The following is an 18,708-nucleotide window of genomic DNA, read 5'->3' on the forward strand; positions in this document are numbered from 1 at the left end:
TGGTGCTGGAAAAAGAAGTCCAAGATGCACTGAAGGCACTGGTAAAAAAACAAGGCTCCAGGAATTACAGACCGCCATTGAGATGTTTCAACAAATAGATACAACACTGGAAGCATTCACTTGTCTATGCAAAGAAACTTAGAAGACAGCTACCTGGCCAACTGACTTGAAGAGGTGCACATTTGTGACCGTCCCAAAGAAAGCTGATATAACAGGATGCAGAAAATACCATTACTATCACAAGCAAAGAAAATTTTGCCAAAAAGGACTTAAAGTACTTACTGGCGAAGATGAAAGACTACAGCCTCCATGATGGATTACATCTCAGCATAAAGAAAACAAAAATCCTCACAACTGAACGAATAAGCAACATCAAGACAAATGGAGAAAATTTTGAAGTTGTCAAGGATTTCATTTTACTTGGATCCACAATCAACAGCCATAGAAGCAGTAGCCCAGAAATCAAATGAGAGCCCAGATGTAAATCCATCCACCTATGGTCATATGATCTTTGACAAAGGCTCAAAGTCCATGAAATGGGGAAAAGACAGTCTATATGGGGCTGGCAAAACTGGATGTCCATCTGTAAAAAAGTGAAACAGGTCCCATACTTCATACCATACACAAAAAACTAATTCAAAATGGATCAAACACCTAAATGTAAATTCAAAAAAGAAGAAAAAATAGGGTCAACGTTAGAGGCCCTAATAGCATAAACAGGATACAAACCATAAATAATGATACACAAACACCAGAAGATAGCCTAGATAACTGGGATATTCTAAAAGTTAAACAATTATCCTCATTAAAAGACCACCAAAAGAGTAAAAAGAGAACCTAGAGACTGAGAAAAAAATTTTGGCTAAGACAAATCTGACAAAGGCCTAATCTCAAAAATCTATAGGAAAATCCAACATCTCTATAATAAAAAAACAAATACCCCAATTAAAAAATTGGCAAAGGATATGGACAGATACTTCACCAAAGAAGACATTCAGGCAGCTAACAGATACACGAGGAAATGCTCACGATCACTAGCCATTAGAGAAACACAAATCAAAATTACAATGAGATACCATCTCATCCCAATATTACTGGCACGAATCAAGAAAAAAAAAAATCAGAAAATAACAAATGCAGGAGAGGCCGTGGGGAGACTGGAACTCTTATTCACTGCTGGTGGGACTGTAAAATGGTACAACCGTTTTGGAAAACGATATGGCACTTTCTTAAAAAGCTAGAAATGGAAATATCATATGATCCAGCAATCCTACTCCTAAGAATACATCCTAGAGAAATAAGAGCCATCGCACAAACAGACATATGCACACCCATGTTCACTGCAGCATTATTCACCATAGCAAAAAGGTGGAAATGAAACAACGTAAGTACCTATCTACCAATGACTGCATAAACAAACTATGGTACATACACACAATGAAATACTACACAACAATAAAGAACAATGATGAATCTGTGAAACATCTCACAACATGGGTGAATCTGGAGGGCATTATGCTGAGTGAAATAAGTCAATCACAAAAGGACAACTACTGTATGAGACCATCATTATAAAAACTCATGAAAAGGTTTATGCACAGAAAGAAACAATTTTTGATGGTTACTAGGGAGGGAAAAACACTAACTAGAAAACAGATAAGTGGTAACTTTGGTGAAGGGTAAGACAATACTGGTGAAATCAACACAACTTGACCAAGGCAAGGTCATGGAGGCTTCATAGACACATTCAAACTCCCCGAGGAACCAAATTACTGGGCTGAGGGCTGGGGACCATGGTGTTAGGAGATACCTAGAGCTCAACTGTCATAACACAGTTTATAAAGAAAATGTTCTACATCCTACTGTGGTGAGTAGCATCTGAGGTCTTAAAAGCTTGTAAGCAGCCATCTAAGATACATTTACTGGTCCCACTCTGCCTGGAGCAAGAGAGAATGAAGAAAACCAAAGACACAAGGGAAAGGTTAGTCCAAAGGACTAATGGACCAAAACTACCACAGCCTCCACCAGACTGAGTCCAGCACATCTAGGTGGTGCCCAGCTACCATCACCAACTCCTCTGACAGGGATCACAATAGAGGATCCTGGACAGAGCTGGAGAAAATTGTAGAACAAATTTCTAACTCACAAAAAAAGACCACATTTACTGGTCTGACAGAGATGAGAAACTCTGAAAGTACGGCCCTCAAACATCCTTTTAACTCAGGACTGAACTCATTCCTGAGGTTCATCCTTCAGCCAAAGATTAGACAGGCCCATAAAACAAAACGACACTAAATCGGCACAGCAGCCCAGGAACAAGGACGAGAAGTCAGGAAGGGACAGAAAAGCTAGTTAACAGGGAACCCAAGATGGAGAAGGGGCAAGTGTGGACATGTTGTGGGGAATGGCAACCAATGTCACAAAACAAAACATGTATTAATTGTTTAATGAGAAGCTAGTTTGTTCTGTAAACCTTCATCTAAAATACAATTTAAAAAAAGAAAGCGCAATTTAAAAAACAAGGAAAGAAAAAAATCCCAATTAATTATAGATTATAGTGACAATCTTCATTACCTCCCAAGTGTGTAATATATTTTTGTTCCTTCTCATAGATTTCACATTCATTTTACTAGCTATTTTATTATCTATATTATATAAATCTATTAAAATGTGTTTTGTTACATTTATCAAATCCAAATGCCCATATTATCATTGCATGATTTGTTTTTTTCCTACCTTTTCTCACAGACTTCTTTCTCTGACTCATTTTCTATTAGTCTCATTTTACTTTATTTTCTTTCCTATAACTAAATTGTCCTTCCACATATTCCCAATAACTTATCTTTTTTAATTTTTTACCCTACCTGCTCACAACCTCACCCTGCTCTCACTGTTTCAGGTGATAATCTGTTGAGCACATCAAGATAGTTTTTACCAAAGTCTCATTTTACTTGCTGACCCTGAAAAGTATTTTCCACAAGTTGTTTATACAACCATTAGTTTTTTCTCTTCAAAGTGTCAACATAAATACCACTTATTCAGAGAAGCATATCCAGATCACTTTATCATAAATAGTTCCTTTTCCACCTTTTTTGATATAAGCTCACCCTGTTATTTCCTACTTTGCACCTAGCATAACCTGATTTTATTATCATGTCCAACTTTTCAAAGTATTTTCTGTCTCTGATAAAGTAGTATGAAATACTTAAGACATGCATCTTGTTAAATATTTATAAGACAACTTAACACAACACCTGGAAACAACAGATCCTCACTATGCATACTTTTAGAATAAATTTCAGCTCTAAATTCCAGTAAACTCCAGAAAGTCATTACCAACATTCACTTTCTTTATATAACATTATGTGCAAAACTATTAAGCAATTTTTTCTACAACAGTATATACTTGTTCTCTTTAATAAGTTTTAAATAAACAAAAATGTATTTAGTAAAAATATTCTTATTCAAGTTACATTGCAAGAAATTATACATCCAAGAATACTACAAACATTTCTCAAAGAGAAGATAAATATTTGAATGAAATAACACCTTACATTGAATCAGGATTCATTATACATGTATTTCCTGGACAGTAACACTTATAGATGGCATCATATGTTAATCCTAGATTAATTCCAAGCAACTGTGTCATAACAACTGAAAATGCCTCTAAAGTTATCAGCTTTGGATACTAAAGAGAAAAAAAAAAAAAAGAACATAATCAGGGATTTGTGACTCTATTACCTAAACCCTAAGGCAAATGCAAAATTAAGGAAACAGCAAAACAAGGCAAATTATTTTTTTAGGAATAATGAAAACTACTTTTTCTTTTTCTTTTTGAGTAACAGTATTTTTCATTCAAATGGTTTCATCACATAATAAGACTATTACTGTTACATGTTTTATGCCCAGTTATTGAATTAAATTCCAAATAACTTCAAAACACTTTTTTTGAAGTAGAAGTATTTTTTCAGTAACTATATTATTTTTCAAGTTATCACTTGGCAACATATACAGATTCTGAAGTGTTGAATTCATAGTCAATTATGACATCAAAAAAAGTAATAAGAGAAAAGAGAAAAGGTCAATTTTTTTTTTTTTAGTTTGAAGGCATAATAGCCTAGCATCTTCTGAGTGGCACTTCTTTTACCTTTACAAATAATATTAGGGACTAGAAGAAAAATGACAGCATGAGGGGAAGTTCCCAACCATAAGATCATCAAGAAAAATACATGAATTCTGCATTTGGCCCAGCTGGATCTGGAATAGGTGGGCCGAGGACTACTGCAAAGATCTGCCCACCCATAACCCTGCAGAGGGGCTTAAATCAGTAACAAGAACCATTCAATAGAAGTGCATTTTTTACATCGTCCTCACTGCCACTTGTTGGCACCATGGACCGACCTCGGGTGGCTCCAGAGGGACATAAAGATTGGCAGGCATTAGGGAACATTTCCCCCAAGATTTGAGGGCTGTACATTTTGTTTTTAAAAAAAAGTCCAATGGTGCCCTGATTCACCTAAACAATTTGCAAGATAAGGCCACTTATAGACTGAGTCAGCACCTGCAAAACCAAAGTGTCAGAGCGCTCTCTAGCGCAATTTAGAAGAAGAAGAAAGGAAAAGAAAAGACGGATTTCCAAAAAACACATGGCAAACAAAAATAAAAGAGCCAATTTAAAGTACTGTCTATTAGTAAATATTTTTTGTTATATTCCTAAAGCTATATAACATCAAATGCTTAAGAAATAACTACAAATTTTTTCTAATGGGTATAGGATGTATAATCCTATAAAAGAGGACAACAACAAGAAGCTGGAGGGACGAACAAAATGGGAATAGTTTATGTATGTTAATGCTGTATGTTACTTGTTGGAATGCCACTTGTTGGTACTCGGTTACTATAAATGTAAATATAAATAGTAAATTTATCTCAGGTATTTTTTTTTTAATAAATGTAATTTTTACGGTAACCACTAAGAAGATATCTAAAAAATACACAAAAAGGCTGAAGAAGGGAAACATAAGAACTCAACAAAAAACAAACAAAAAAAGACAAAACTGCAAGAATCAAAGGACAAAGAAGGTATAAGGTACACACAAAATAATTAGCAAACGGGCAGAAGTAAGTCCTTCCTTATCAATAATTACTTTAAATGTAAATAGATTAAACACTCTAAGAAAAAGCAGAGTGTGGAAGAAGGAATTAAAAAAAAAAAAAAAGATCCATCCATATGCAGCCTACAAGAGAAACATTTTAAGTCCAAATAAAAAGTCAGACTGAAAGTGAAAGGATGGCAAAAATAATAATAATGGATGCAAATATTAATCAAAGAGGAGTGGCCATATTGATATCAGATATTTTAAGTCAAAATCTTTTATAAGAGGCAAAGAACGATATTACATAATGATAATAGGTTTGATACATCAAGAAGATATAACAAATGTAAACGTACATGCACTTAACATCTAAACCAAAAAAAAAAAAAAAAAAACCCAAACTCACTGCTGTTGAGTCCGTACCAAATAATAGCGACCCTATAGCAACCCTGTAGGACAGAGAAGACCTGCCAATAGGTTTTCCAAGACTGTCGTTTTTACAGAAGCACACTGCCACATCTTTCTCCCACCTGACATCAGTACCTCAAAATATCTGAAGCAAATACTGACAGAACTGAATGGATTAATAGACAACTCCACAATAATATTTGGGGACATAGGATCAACTCAAAGGCAATGAGTTCGGTTTGGTTTTTAATGCACCACTTTCAATACTGGGCAGAATATCTAGCAAGAAGATTAATAATGAAATAAAGGAACTGAAAAATACCATAAACCAGTTAGACATAACATATATAGAACACTGCATCTAACAACAGAACAACACATATTTTACTCCAGTGTACATGGGTCATTCTATAGGATTGACCACATACTATGTCAAAACACAAGTTTCAATAAGTTTAAAAAGATTGAAAACATACAAAGCATCTACTACAACCACAATGGAATAACACTACAAATTAATAAAACTGGAAAACAGATAAACATGTGGAAATTAAATAGCACATTACTAAACAGCCAGTGGAGCCCTGGTGGCACAGTGGTAAAGAGCTATGGCTGCTAACCAAAGGTCTGCATTTTGAATTAACCAGTCACTCCTTGAAAACCCTATGGGGCAGTTCTACTCTGCCCTATAGGGTCACTGAGTCAGAATCGACTTGAGAAAAATGGGTTTTACTTTTTGGTTTGAACAACCAAGGGGTCAAGGAAGGAATCAAGAGAAATGAAAAAATACTTGGAAGTGAACAAACATGAAAATACAACATACCAAAACTGACTGGGGATGCAGTGATGGCAGTCCTCAAAGGGAAAATCGTAGCAATAAATGCTTACGTTAAAAAAAGTAGAAAGATCTCAAATGAAATGTCTAACTCTACAACTAGAGGAACTACAAAAAAGAGCAAACTATGCCTAAATCTACCAAAAGAAAGGGAATAACAAAGATCAGAGCAGAAATAAATGAAATGGAAAACAGAAAAACAATAGAGAGAGCATCAACAAAACCAGAAATTGGCTCTTTGAAAAGATCAATAAAATTGATAACCCTTTTCTAGACTGACAAAGCAAATAGCAAATAACCCAAGTAAGAAATGAAAGTGGAGACAAAAGAAATCATAACAGAGTGCTATGACCAACTATATACCAATAACCTGATAACTTAGATGAAATGAACAAATTCTTGGATGCATACAACCTACCTTAAAGAAAATCCCAACAGACCCATAACAAGTGAAAAGATTTAATCAGTAATAAAAGGACTTCCAACAACAATAAAAAAAAGTCCTGGACCAAATGGCTTTAGTGGGGCATTCAACCAAACATTCGAAGAACTGACACCAACCCTGTACACACTATTCCAAAATGTAGAGGAGGAAGGAATGTTCTCTAACTCTTTTTTGAAGCCAGCATTACCCTGAAACCAACACCGTAGAAAGCCACAACAAGAAAAGTCAACTACAGACTAATATCCCTTATGCAGATGGATGCAAAATTCTCAACAAAAAACTAGTAAACAGAATCCAGCAGCATACCATGTCAAACACCAGTCACAGCAACACACCAGTCACACATGATGGCCAAGTGGAATTTTTTTCCAGTAATGCAAGGATGACTCACCATTAGAAAATCTATCAATGTAATACATGACATTAATAGAAAAAATGAAAAGAACCACATGATAATCTCTACTGATGCAGAAAAGGCATTTGATAAAATCTAAGACCCTTTCTTGATGAACCCTCAAAGAGACAGGAATAAAAGGGAAGTTCTACAATATGATTAAGGGCATTTATTTAAAAAAAAAAAAAAAACAGCATTTATAGTTATAAAACAAAGAGTGAGAGCTTTCCCCTTGAAATCAGGAACAAGATAAGGATGCCTGCTTTCATGACTGCTATTAAATATTGTATTAAAAGTTCTAGCTAGAGCAATAAGGTTAAGAAAAAAATTAACGGTATCCAAATTGGAACAGAAAAAATAAAACTATCTCTAATCACAGATGGCTTGATCTTATATATAAAACTCAAAGAATTCACAAGGAAGCATATAGATCTAATACAGGAATTTAGCAACATTGCACGATATGAGGTCAACAAGCAAAAATGTTGGACTCAAACACAGCAACACTTGTGAGAATGGTGCCAGACCAGGCAGTATTTTGTTCTATTGTACATACGAGTTGGAACTGACTCGGCGGCACTTAACAACAACAACAGCAGGAATAATTTAACCAGGGATATGAAAGACATATACAATGAAAACTATAAAACACCCTTGAAAGAGATTAAAGAAGACCTAAATAAATGGAAAGACATTCCATGTTCACAGACTCGGAGACTTGATATTGTTAACCCACTGCCATCGAGTCGATTCTGACTCATAGAGACCTTACCGGACAGAGTAGAACTGCCCCAGAAGATTTCTGAGGCTGGAAATCTTTATGGGAGCAAACTACCACATCTTTCTCCCGTGGAGCAGTTGGTGGATTTGAACTGTTGATATTCTGGTTAGCAGCAAGCACTTAACCACTGCACCACCAGGGCTTCTCTAATGCTGTTAAGATATCAATATTACCCAAAGAAATCTACAGATCAAATTTCCAGAACCCTTCCTTACAAAAATAGAAACATCAATCTTCAATTTCGTATGGAATGGCAAGAGGCCCTGAAACAGCTAATGCAATGTTGAAAGAGAAGAATAAAGTAGGAGGACTCACACTTTCTGACTTTAAAACATACTACACAGCTACAGTAATAAAAACAGCCTGGAAGTGGTTTAACAACAGACACACAGACCAATGGAATATAATTAAGAGAACAGAAATAAACCCACACATCCATGGTCAACAGATCTTTTTACAAGGATGCTGTCATGGATTGAATTGGTTCCCCCCAAAATATATGTATCAATTTGGCTAGGCCATGATTCCCAGTGTTCTGTGATTGTCCACCATTTTGTCATCCAATGTGATTTTCCTATGTGTTGTAAATCTTACCTCAATGATGTTAAGGAGGTGGGATAGGCAGGAGTTACATTAATGAGGCAGGACTCAATCTACAAGATTGGATTGTGTCTTGAGCCAATCTCCTTTGAGATATAAAAGAAAGACACAAGCAGAGGGTCAGGGACCTCATACCATCAACAAAGCAGCGCCAGGAGCAGAGCATGTCCTTTGGAACCAGGGTTCCTACATGGAGAAGCTCCTAGCCCAGGGGAAGACTGATGACAAGGACCTTTCTCCAGAGCCGACAGAGAGAAGGTCTTCCCCTGGAGCTGATGCCCTGAATTTGGACTTCTAGCCTACTAGACTGTAAGAAAATAAATTTCTCTTTGTTAAAGCCATCCACTTGTATTTCTGTTGTAGCAGCACTAGATAACTAAGACCATTCAATCGGGAAGGAAGAGCATCTCCAATAAATGGTGCTGGAAAAATTGGATTTCCACATGCAGAAGAATAAATCAGAATCCATGTCTCACACCATACATAAAAACCAATTCAAAATGGATTAAGGATCTAAATGTGAAAACAAAAACATAAAAATTATTAGAAGAAAATGCACAGGTATGGCTGTTGGGCCTACCTTTTAATGATGGACTATCTGACATACTAACAAAAGCATGAACGGCAAAAAACAAAATATATAAATGAGACCTCATTAAAATTAAGTAATTTCGTTCATCTAAGAACTTTATCAAAAAAGCAAAAAGACAACCTACAGAGTGAGAAGATATTTTTGGAAAACATGTCAAATAAGAGTCTAATATCAAAACATACATAAAACTTCTACAAACTGACCAAAAAAAAAAGAAAGAATCCAATCGACAAATAGATAAAGGACTTGAAGAGACATTTCTCCAGTGAGGATATTCAAATGGCCAAAAATACATGAAAAGATGCTCAACATCTTTAGTCATCAATCAAAACCACAATGAGATAAATCCCACAAGGATGGATAAGATTTTTTTAAAAAGGTAGGCAAAGATGTGAGAATGTGGAGAAATCGGAATGTAAAATGGTACACTCATTGCAGGAGAGAGAGTGGTGGTTCCTGAAACAAATAAAAATAGAATGCCGTATGACCCAGAAATCCCACTCCTAGGTATTTAGTCAAGAAGTAAAAGTAGTGACCCCAATAGACATATGTACACCAATGTTCATTGCAGCACAGTTCACAATAGGCAACTTAAATGTTCAGCCAACAGATGAAAGAATAAATAAAATGTGGTACATATACAATGGAATACTACTCAGTCATAAAGAGAAATGAAGTCCTGATATAAGCTACTCCACAGATGAACCTTGAAAATATTCTGCTGAATGAAATCAGTCAATCCCCAAAAGATAAATATTATATGATCTCACTTATATGAAATGACAAGAATAGGCAAATATACAGAGACCAAAGTTTATCAGTGGCTACTAGGGGCAGGAGGGATGGGGAGAGAGGGAGCCATTTTTTGGGAAACAAATGAGTTTCTGGTTCCAGTAATAGTAAATTTAGCATTGATTAAGGGTAATGTTTGTACAACTTGATTAATGTAGTTGATATCACTAAGCTGTACACCTGCAAAAAGATAAAATGGCAAATGCTGTGTTTTATATATATTTTAGAATAACAGCAACAAAAAAAAATAAGCAGCTGCTGATGCTGCTTATGTACAATGAAACATCTCATGGGATTCGTTTTCTAGGGTTGGAAGCTTAAGGTCATCATTCCAAAGGACACCAAGTCTACTGGCCTAGGGTTCTTTTTACTGTTTATGCTCTACTTCCTAGCTCATTGCATTGTCCTTATGGTCTTAAAAGATCATAAGCAGCCATCCATTGTACAAAAACTGTTCTCTATTTGACTAGAGCAGCAGCAGAAGGAGAGAACTGGATAGTGCCCTGTTACCACTACTAAACATTTTGATCAAAGATTCCACAGAAGACTCTTAATTAAAAGGAAGAAAAATGTGGAACACAATTTCAAATTATCCTGTAATACAGACTTTCTGGAGCCAATAAGGCTGGATGACCCCTGGAACTACTGCCCTGAGGTAATCCCTAAAGCTTAAACCAAAAATATGCATGGGTATAAAGTTTCTGTATTGTTCTGAAGATAAGCTGGTTTCAATTTAACCCAAGTTGTTACAAAAACAAGATGTTAAATGTAATATTTATGGTAACCACAAAGAAAATATCTAAAAAATACACACTAAAGGAATGGAGATGTGAATCAAAATGGCTCCCACACACACACGCACAGAAACAAAAAATAATAAAAAGTTGTTAGCATTAGAGTTAGTTAGGGTAACAGAAAGCATAAGAAATGTAAAAGTCAGACAACAACATGGCAGAAGTAGGTTCTTATTTATCAGCAATTAAAGTGATTGTAAGTGGACTAGATGCTTCAATCAAAAGGCAGACAGTGGCAGGATGGATTACAAAATCATGACTCAAATATATGCTACCTACAAGAGACCCTCCGGAGGCCAAGGACACAGGTCGATAAGTAAATAGAAGACCTAAATGATGCTATAAAACAACTAAACCTAACAGACATATAGAGAACATTTCTCCCAACAAAAGCACTGTATACTTTCTCTCCAGTGCACATGGATCATTCTCCAGGACAGATGACGTGCTAGAAAACAAAGCAAATCTCAAAAAATTTTTTAAAAATGAAACACTATAAAATACATCCACCAACCACAATGGTATGAAATTATAAATTAATAATAGAGAGAAAAGTGAAAAATCATCAACATAAGAATATTAAACAACACACTACTAAACAACCAATGAGAAAGGGAAGAAATCAGAAAATATTTAGACTCAAACTAAAATGAAAGCACAACATATCAAAACACATAGGACATGGCAAAACCAGTCCTCATAGGGAAATTCATAGCAAAATATTTATATTAACAAAAGAAGAGAGATCAAAATCAATAACCCAAACAAAAAAAAATTGAGGAACTATTAAATATTAGAAAACCAAACCCAAAGCAACCAGAAAGAAGTAGATAAAAAAGATCAAAGATAAATAAATTAGAGAATAGAAAAATGCCATGAAGCATGAAGTTGATTCTTGAAAAGATCAATAAAATCAACAAAGCTTTAGCTAGACTGACAAAGAAAAACGGACAGAAGGTGTAAATATCTAAAATCAGAAACCAAGTGGGCGCAGTACAACTGACACAATAGAAAAAAAAATGTTTGTAAGAGAATACCATGTGTAATTTTATGTCAACAAATAAGATAATCTTGATGAAATGGACAAATTCTTTAAATACATAAACTTCACACATTGACTCAAAAAGAAATAGAGTATTTCAACAGACCTGTAACAAGTGAAGATACTACACAATCATCAAAAACCTCCCAAAATAACAACAAAAAGTCCATGAACAGGTGGCTTCACTGGGAAATCCTACAAAACTTTCTTAGAAGAAGTGACTTGAATCTTTCTTAAACTTCTCCAAAAATAAATAACAGGAGGGAACACTCCTTCTCATTTTACAAGGCTAGAATTACCCTGATACCAAAACCAGACAAAGATAAAAACCCACTGCCATCAAGTCGATTCCATCTCACAGCAACCGTAGGAGACAGAGTAGAACTGCCCATAGGGTTTCCAAGGAGTGGAAGGTGGATTCAAACTGCCAACCTTTTAGTTAGTAGCCATACCTCTCAACCACTGAGCCACCAGGGCAAAGAAACTACAAGAAAAAAATATTACAGACCAATATTCCTTATGACTACAGATGCAAAAATCCTCAACAAAATGCTGCCACACTCATTCCCAAAGCATAGTAAAGAGGACTATACACAATGATCAGGTGATATTTATCCCAGAAATACAATGCTGGTCCAACATTAGAAAATTAAATTATGTAATACATCACATTAATAGAACAAAGGAAAAATCTACATGTTCTCATCTATTTAAACCAAGGCTTTTGACAAAATCCAGCACGCTTTCATGACAAAAACACTCAACAATATAGGAATAGGAGGAAAATTGCTCAAAACGATAAGCGGTATTTATGAAAAGCCTAGAGCTAACATCATCCCTTTAAGATCAGGAACAAGGCAAGCTTGCTTGCTCTCACCATTGTTAATCAATATTGTACTAGAAGTTCTAGTCACAGCAGTTGGTCATGAAAAAAAAAAGAAAGAACCTAAATCAGGAAGAAATAATTAAAATTATTCCTTTTTGTAAATTGTATCGTCGTGTATATAAAAGACCCCCAAGAATCCACAAGAAAGCTATTAAAGCAAAGAAGTCAACTCAGCAAAGTGGCAGAATAAAAGGTTAACATGTAAAAAATCACATGGAATTTTATAATCATTAATGAGTAATCTGAAAAGGAAATTAAGGAAAAAACTCCATTTACAATACTACCTAAAAGAATAAAATATATTGGAATAAATTTAGCCAGGGAGGTGAAAAATGTATACACTGAAAAATATAAAACACCACTAAAAGAAATCAAAGAAAATATAAATAAAGGAAAGGACATTCCGTGCCCATATCAAATGACTTAATATTGTCAAGATGACAATGCTATCTAAAGCAATCTATCACACCTTCAATGAAATACCCATCAAGATATCAAGAGCCTTCTTGAAAAAGGAAAACAAATGTAGGGGCTTACACTTCCTGATCTCAAAACATATTGCAAAGCTGCACAAATCTAAACGGTTTGATACTGATACAGCGATAGACATATAGATCAATAGAACAGAGTTGAGAGTCCAGAGAAAAGCATGCACATCTGTGATGGACTGATCTTCAACAAGGGTACTGAATCTATCCAATGGGGGAAAAATAGTCTCTTTAAAAATGGTGCTGGGACAACTGGGTTTTCCATATGCAAAATATTGAAGTTGGACATAAACCTCACCTCACATAAGAAAACTAACTTAAAACAGATCAGACCTAAAAGTCAGACCTACAAAAAGAAAAAAATCTTAGAAGAAAACATAGGGGTAATCCTTTGGGATATAGTTTTCAACAACTAGCTATGACACCAAAAGCATAAGCAATAAAAGACAAAATAGGTAAATAGGACTTCATCAAAATTAAAAACCTTTTGTACACCAAAGGCCTTTATTAACAAAGTGAAGAGACAACATACAGATTGGGAAAAAAATTGGGGGAATCATTTATCTGATAAGGGTTTAATATTCAGAATATATAAAAACTCCTACAACTAAACAATAAAAGACAAACACCAAATCAGAAATGAGCAAACAACATGAATAGACATTTTGCTAAATAAGATATGCAAAAGAAAAGCAAGCACATAAAAAGATGCTCAACATCATTAAACCAAAAAACAAACCCACTGCTGTCGAGTCAATTCTGACTTATAGCGACCCTACAGGACAGAGTATAACCGCCCCATAGGGTTTCTATTGAGCGCCTGGTTGACTGGAATTGTCGACCTTTTGGTTAGCAGCGCAGCTCTTAACCAGTGAGCAATCAGGGCTTCGAACATCATTAGCCATTAGGAAAATGGAAATCGAAACCACAATGAGGTAGCACTTCATGCCCACTAATAAGGCCATGATTTTAAAACAAAAACAACAGGTGTTGGCAAGGCTATGGAGATATTAAAACTCTCATCCATTGATGGTGGGATTGAACATAGTAAAGCCACTGCAGAAAACAGCCTGGTGGCTTCTCAAAAAGTTAACCACAGAATTACCATATGATATAGAAATTCCACTCCTAGGTATGAAGAAGAGCCTTGAACAGATACATATCCACCAATGTTCACTGCAACACTATTCACAACAATCAAAAGGTAACACAACCTAAATGTCCATCAACAGACAAGTGGGTAGACAAGATGTAGTATATACATATAACAGAGTATTACTCAACCGTAAAGAAAAATGAACTCCTGACACATGTTACTACATGGAACAACCTTTAAAGCATCACGCTGAGGGAAATAATTCAGGCACAAAGAGATAAATATTGTATGATGGTAAAAAAAAAAAAAATGAAATATCTTGAACAGCAAATGTATACAGACCCAAAGTTACTCATCAAGAGAATCATCGAAGCATCAAAGAACATGGAAGGGATGCAGACTCACTGTATCAAAAATAAGTGGTCAATGTCAACCACATAATCAAGAACCACTGGTACTGAAGGAAGAAGTTCAAGGCACCCTAAATGCACTGGCCAAAGACAAGGCTCCAGGAATTGAAAGAACACCAATTGAGATACTTCAATAAATGAATGCAACGCTGAAAGCACTGACTCACTTACATCCAGAAATGTGGAAGACTGCTACATAGTAAACTGACTGGAAAAGATGCATATCCATGCCCGTTACAAAGAAAGGCGATTAAACAGAAAGTGAAAATTAATGCACTCCATCATTAATATCGTGTGCTAGCAACGTTTTGCATGACTCCAACCACAATTTAAAAAATGACTGCAGCCAACAAGGTACTTCCAAAAGTCCAAGCAGAATTTAAAAGAGGACAAGGACCAAGGGATATCACTGCTGATGTCAGATGGATCTTGGCTGAAAGCAGAGAATACCAGAAAGACGTTTCCCTCTGTTTTATTGACTACACAAAGGCATCTGACTGTGTGGGTCATAACAAAGTATGGATAACATTACGAAGAATGGGAATTCCAGAACATTGAAATGTGCTCATATGGCACCTGTACATAGATCAAGAGGCCGTCATTTGAACAGAAGAAGGTGATCCTGGATAGTTTAAAGTTGGAAAAGATGTGCAGCAGGGTTGTTTCCTTTCACCTTACTTATACATTCTGTACGATGAGAAATAATCCGAGCAGCGGTACTATACAAAGAACACAGCATCAGAATTGGAAGAAGACTCACTAACAGCCTGCGACATGCAGATGACACAACTTTGCTTTCCAAAAATGAAGACGACGTGTAACACTTACTGACGGATGACTCTAAAAGACTACAGCCTTGAGTATGGATTACACTTGAACGTGAAGAAAAAGAAAATCCTCACAACTTAGCTCATAAAAAAAATCATGATAAATGGCAATGAAATTGAAATTATGAAGGGTTTCATTCTACTTCAATAAACAATCAACGCCCATAGAAGCAACAACCAAGAAATTAAATAGTATTTTACGTTGGACAAATCCTCGGCAAGAGAACCCTTTAAAATCTTAAAAAGTAAAGATGTCACTTTGATGATTAAGGTACACCTGACTCAAACCATGGTCTTTTCAATCACTTCATATGCATGCAAAAGCTAGACAATGAAAAAAAGTGGATCAAAGAGAATTGATACTTCGGAATTGTGGTATTGGCCAAGGATGCTGAATATACCATGGACTGCAGAAAAACAACTCAATCTTGGAGGAAGTACTGAATAATACTTAGTGGCAAGGATGGGAAGACTTTGTCTCACTTACTTTGGACATGTTATTAGAAGGGACCAATCCCTGGAGAAAAAGCAGAGGGTCAGTGAAAAAGATGGAGACCCACAATGAGGTGGATTGACGCAGTAGCTGAAACAATGGACTAAATATAGAAACTACTGTGTGGATGGCACACAACAGGGAAATGTTTAGTTCTGTTTTGCACAGGGTCGCAATGAGTTGGAGCAAACTTACCAACACCTAACAACAACAACAACCAGTGGTGGCCAGGAGGAAGGGGAAAAAAGGACTGCTTAGGACACACGGATCTGTTAAGGATGACGGAAAAAATTAGAAATGGAATATGGTGATGGTTGCATAATACGATGAACACCATCACTATCACTAAATTGTACACATGACGAATGTCATGGCGAATGTTTTCTTACCCACATATTTACCAAAATTAAAAAAAAAAAAGAGAGAGAAAACTAATACTTCAGTTTCAAAACAAAATAAAATATTTGGTAAAAGAGCATTAGGGGTACACTGTATGTACTTTGGTCCCCTAATGTGCACATTAACTTTCAAAATGTGACATAATTACTGAAAAGATGGGGTAAAAAATACATACCAGAGCAATTCCTGCTGCCAATTTTGGATTGCATGCCACTCCATGATATGTTGCTCCTACGTAATTAGGATAGTCCCTGTAACTAAATTAAAAAAAAAAAAAAATTACTCTGGTGGGTAAACGAATTTTAAATTATCAATAATTTAATAACATTTTAAAACTGAATTCTTCAATAAGGCCACACTCATTTTAAAGTATGAATATTATGTCTTATGCTTTCAATCATTTTGCATTTGGGTAATATTCCTTAGTTCCTATGAATATACACTCTGAAGGCTACTTTAGCATTATAAGATACACACACCTAAGCCCTGCACATTATGAGATACGCACGCCTAAGCCCAGCAGTATCTAATCCTTCCCATAATTCATCACCTCTGTTGTCAACACTGGAAGGACACAACTCTAACAGCTAAAATCAAGATGTGCTAACTGCCATGGATTGCATTAAGTGAACCCAAAAACTGTATTAAACGTTTGGATTGGGGAGAAGGAGAGAAGGCCACAGAATATAAAGTGGACTCACTAAGAAGAGCGACAGGGTATCAGAATTGTCCTCACAGCAGTTTAGTCCTTAGTTACTGTTCCTCCTGAATCCCCAAAACTTCCACAAAAAAAGCTAACAGATTTCTAAACTTTTATGTATTGCTTAAAATGTTTAGAACTGTGTTTTTGCTTTTAGCATTTAAAATAATCAATTTAGTATGAGAATCTATATACCAAAAAACCAAAACCCAGTGCCGTCAAGTTGATTCCGACTCATAGCAACCCTATGGGACAGAGTAGAACTGCCCCATAGAGTTTCCAAGGAGCGCCTGGCAGATTTGAACTGCCGACCCTTTGGTTAGCAGCCATAGCACTTAACCACTACGCCACCAGGGTTTCCGAGAATCTATATAAAGACTTAAAAGATACAGAACAACCAGTGAAACAGCTACATTTTAAGTCAATATTTCTGGTGACCACGATGATAGTAAACTAGTCCATTTCAGGTGTGAACTATTTTAATGTTTTGTGTTGCAACCAAATCAAAATTATGTGCAATTATTGCATTCTGTTATCTAATTTGCATTTAATACTAAAATGACGGTTTCAATTATTTACCTCTGAGAGAAACTGTGAAAATCATAGCTGGCCCATGTTTATTCCAAGGTTTTCTGTACTTTCCAGCTCATGACTACGTTTCCATAGGTAAACAGCCCATTCTTTAAAAATAAATCATGCTTTGCATGATTTAATATCTTTCATCGATACCAAATTTTATATTTTGCATATTTCCAACACAGAGTTTTTGTACATTCTTCTTTTAAGGTGTTTACCATCTTACATAATAAATCATACATGTAATTTTGATAGCTAACATATCAAATAAGCTGATAGACCTTATATCAATGCAGAATAAAGGGCTTACATTAACAAGTATGCCATATCATGAGGCCTTTGAACCAAATATGCTTCTTTCCATGCCAAAAACCTTTGCAGTATATCATTAGGATCACCATTTGTTGAAATCTTATTTTTATCTGACCAGAGCTCCAAGGAAGATAACCTAACAGTCACTTTCAACTGAGAAAACATCTGAAAATAGAAGATACATGATTCAGTTCTGGGTAGCTACGAATATTACATCTCTTTTTATACATAATGTAAATATATTCAACTCACTATTTTTTTTCAGAGAGTACTCCATTGGTGGATGAAACTAGTTGGTAGGACTATACTTTTTATGAAAATGAAAAATTTTTTATATAAACAATGTTACTATATCTTTAATAAGAATATTTTTATTTTAATTTGAAATATAAGTACTTACAGTGTTGATAAGACCAAACATCTGGACAACTTTCTCTTCTGCAATTGCCACATCAGAGCCCATATAATCATACTGAAAGGCAAATTTTCATTCTTAATCATTAGTGAAAATGATTGAACTACCATGATCGAAATGAATACAAAATATCACAATGGTGCAGTCCTCAAGTGAAGAGGCTAAAGTGGAATTAAGATTTGTCAAGGGTTTATTAAACTTTAGGCATATCTTAGAGACTTTACATATTAATCAACAATATTAGAATGAGATAGTTTCCTTCTTACAGATACAGAAATCAATGGTAAAAAAGAGTTAAGGTTCCAGAATTCTATAGCCAGTAAA

The 18,708-nt window shown here is 35.4% G+C and overlaps 1 protein-coding gene across 1 annotated transcript in view; it reads right to left on the minus strand.

Moving 5' to 3' along the window:
• Positions 1 to 18,708, minus strand: part of LOC126065484 (A disintegrin and metallopeptidase domain 3-like) — a 118,009-nt gene that overhangs the window by 40,033 nt on the left and 59,268 nt on the right. The window contains exons 8-11 of the mRNA XM_049865505.1: positions 18,370 to 18,441; positions 17,968 to 18,134; positions 16,557 to 16,638; positions 3,555 to 3,691 (exon numbers count right to left, since the gene is read on the minus strand). Of these exons, the coding sequence (XP_049721462.1) occupies positions 3,555 to 3,691; positions 16,557 to 16,638; positions 17,968 to 18,134; positions 18,370 to 18,441 (458 nt within the window). The remainder of the gene's footprint in view (positions 1 to 3,554; positions 3,692 to 16,556; positions 16,639 to 17,967; positions 18,135 to 18,369; positions 18,442 to 18,708) is intronic.

The sequence above is a fragment of the Elephas maximus genome, chromosome 22 (genome assembly GCF_024166365.1).
Source record: "Elephas maximus indicus isolate mEleMax1 chromosome 22, mEleMax1 primary haplotype, whole genome shotgun sequence".
NCBI lineage: Eukaryota > Metazoa > Chordata > Mammalia > Proboscidea > Elephantidae > Elephas > Elephas maximus.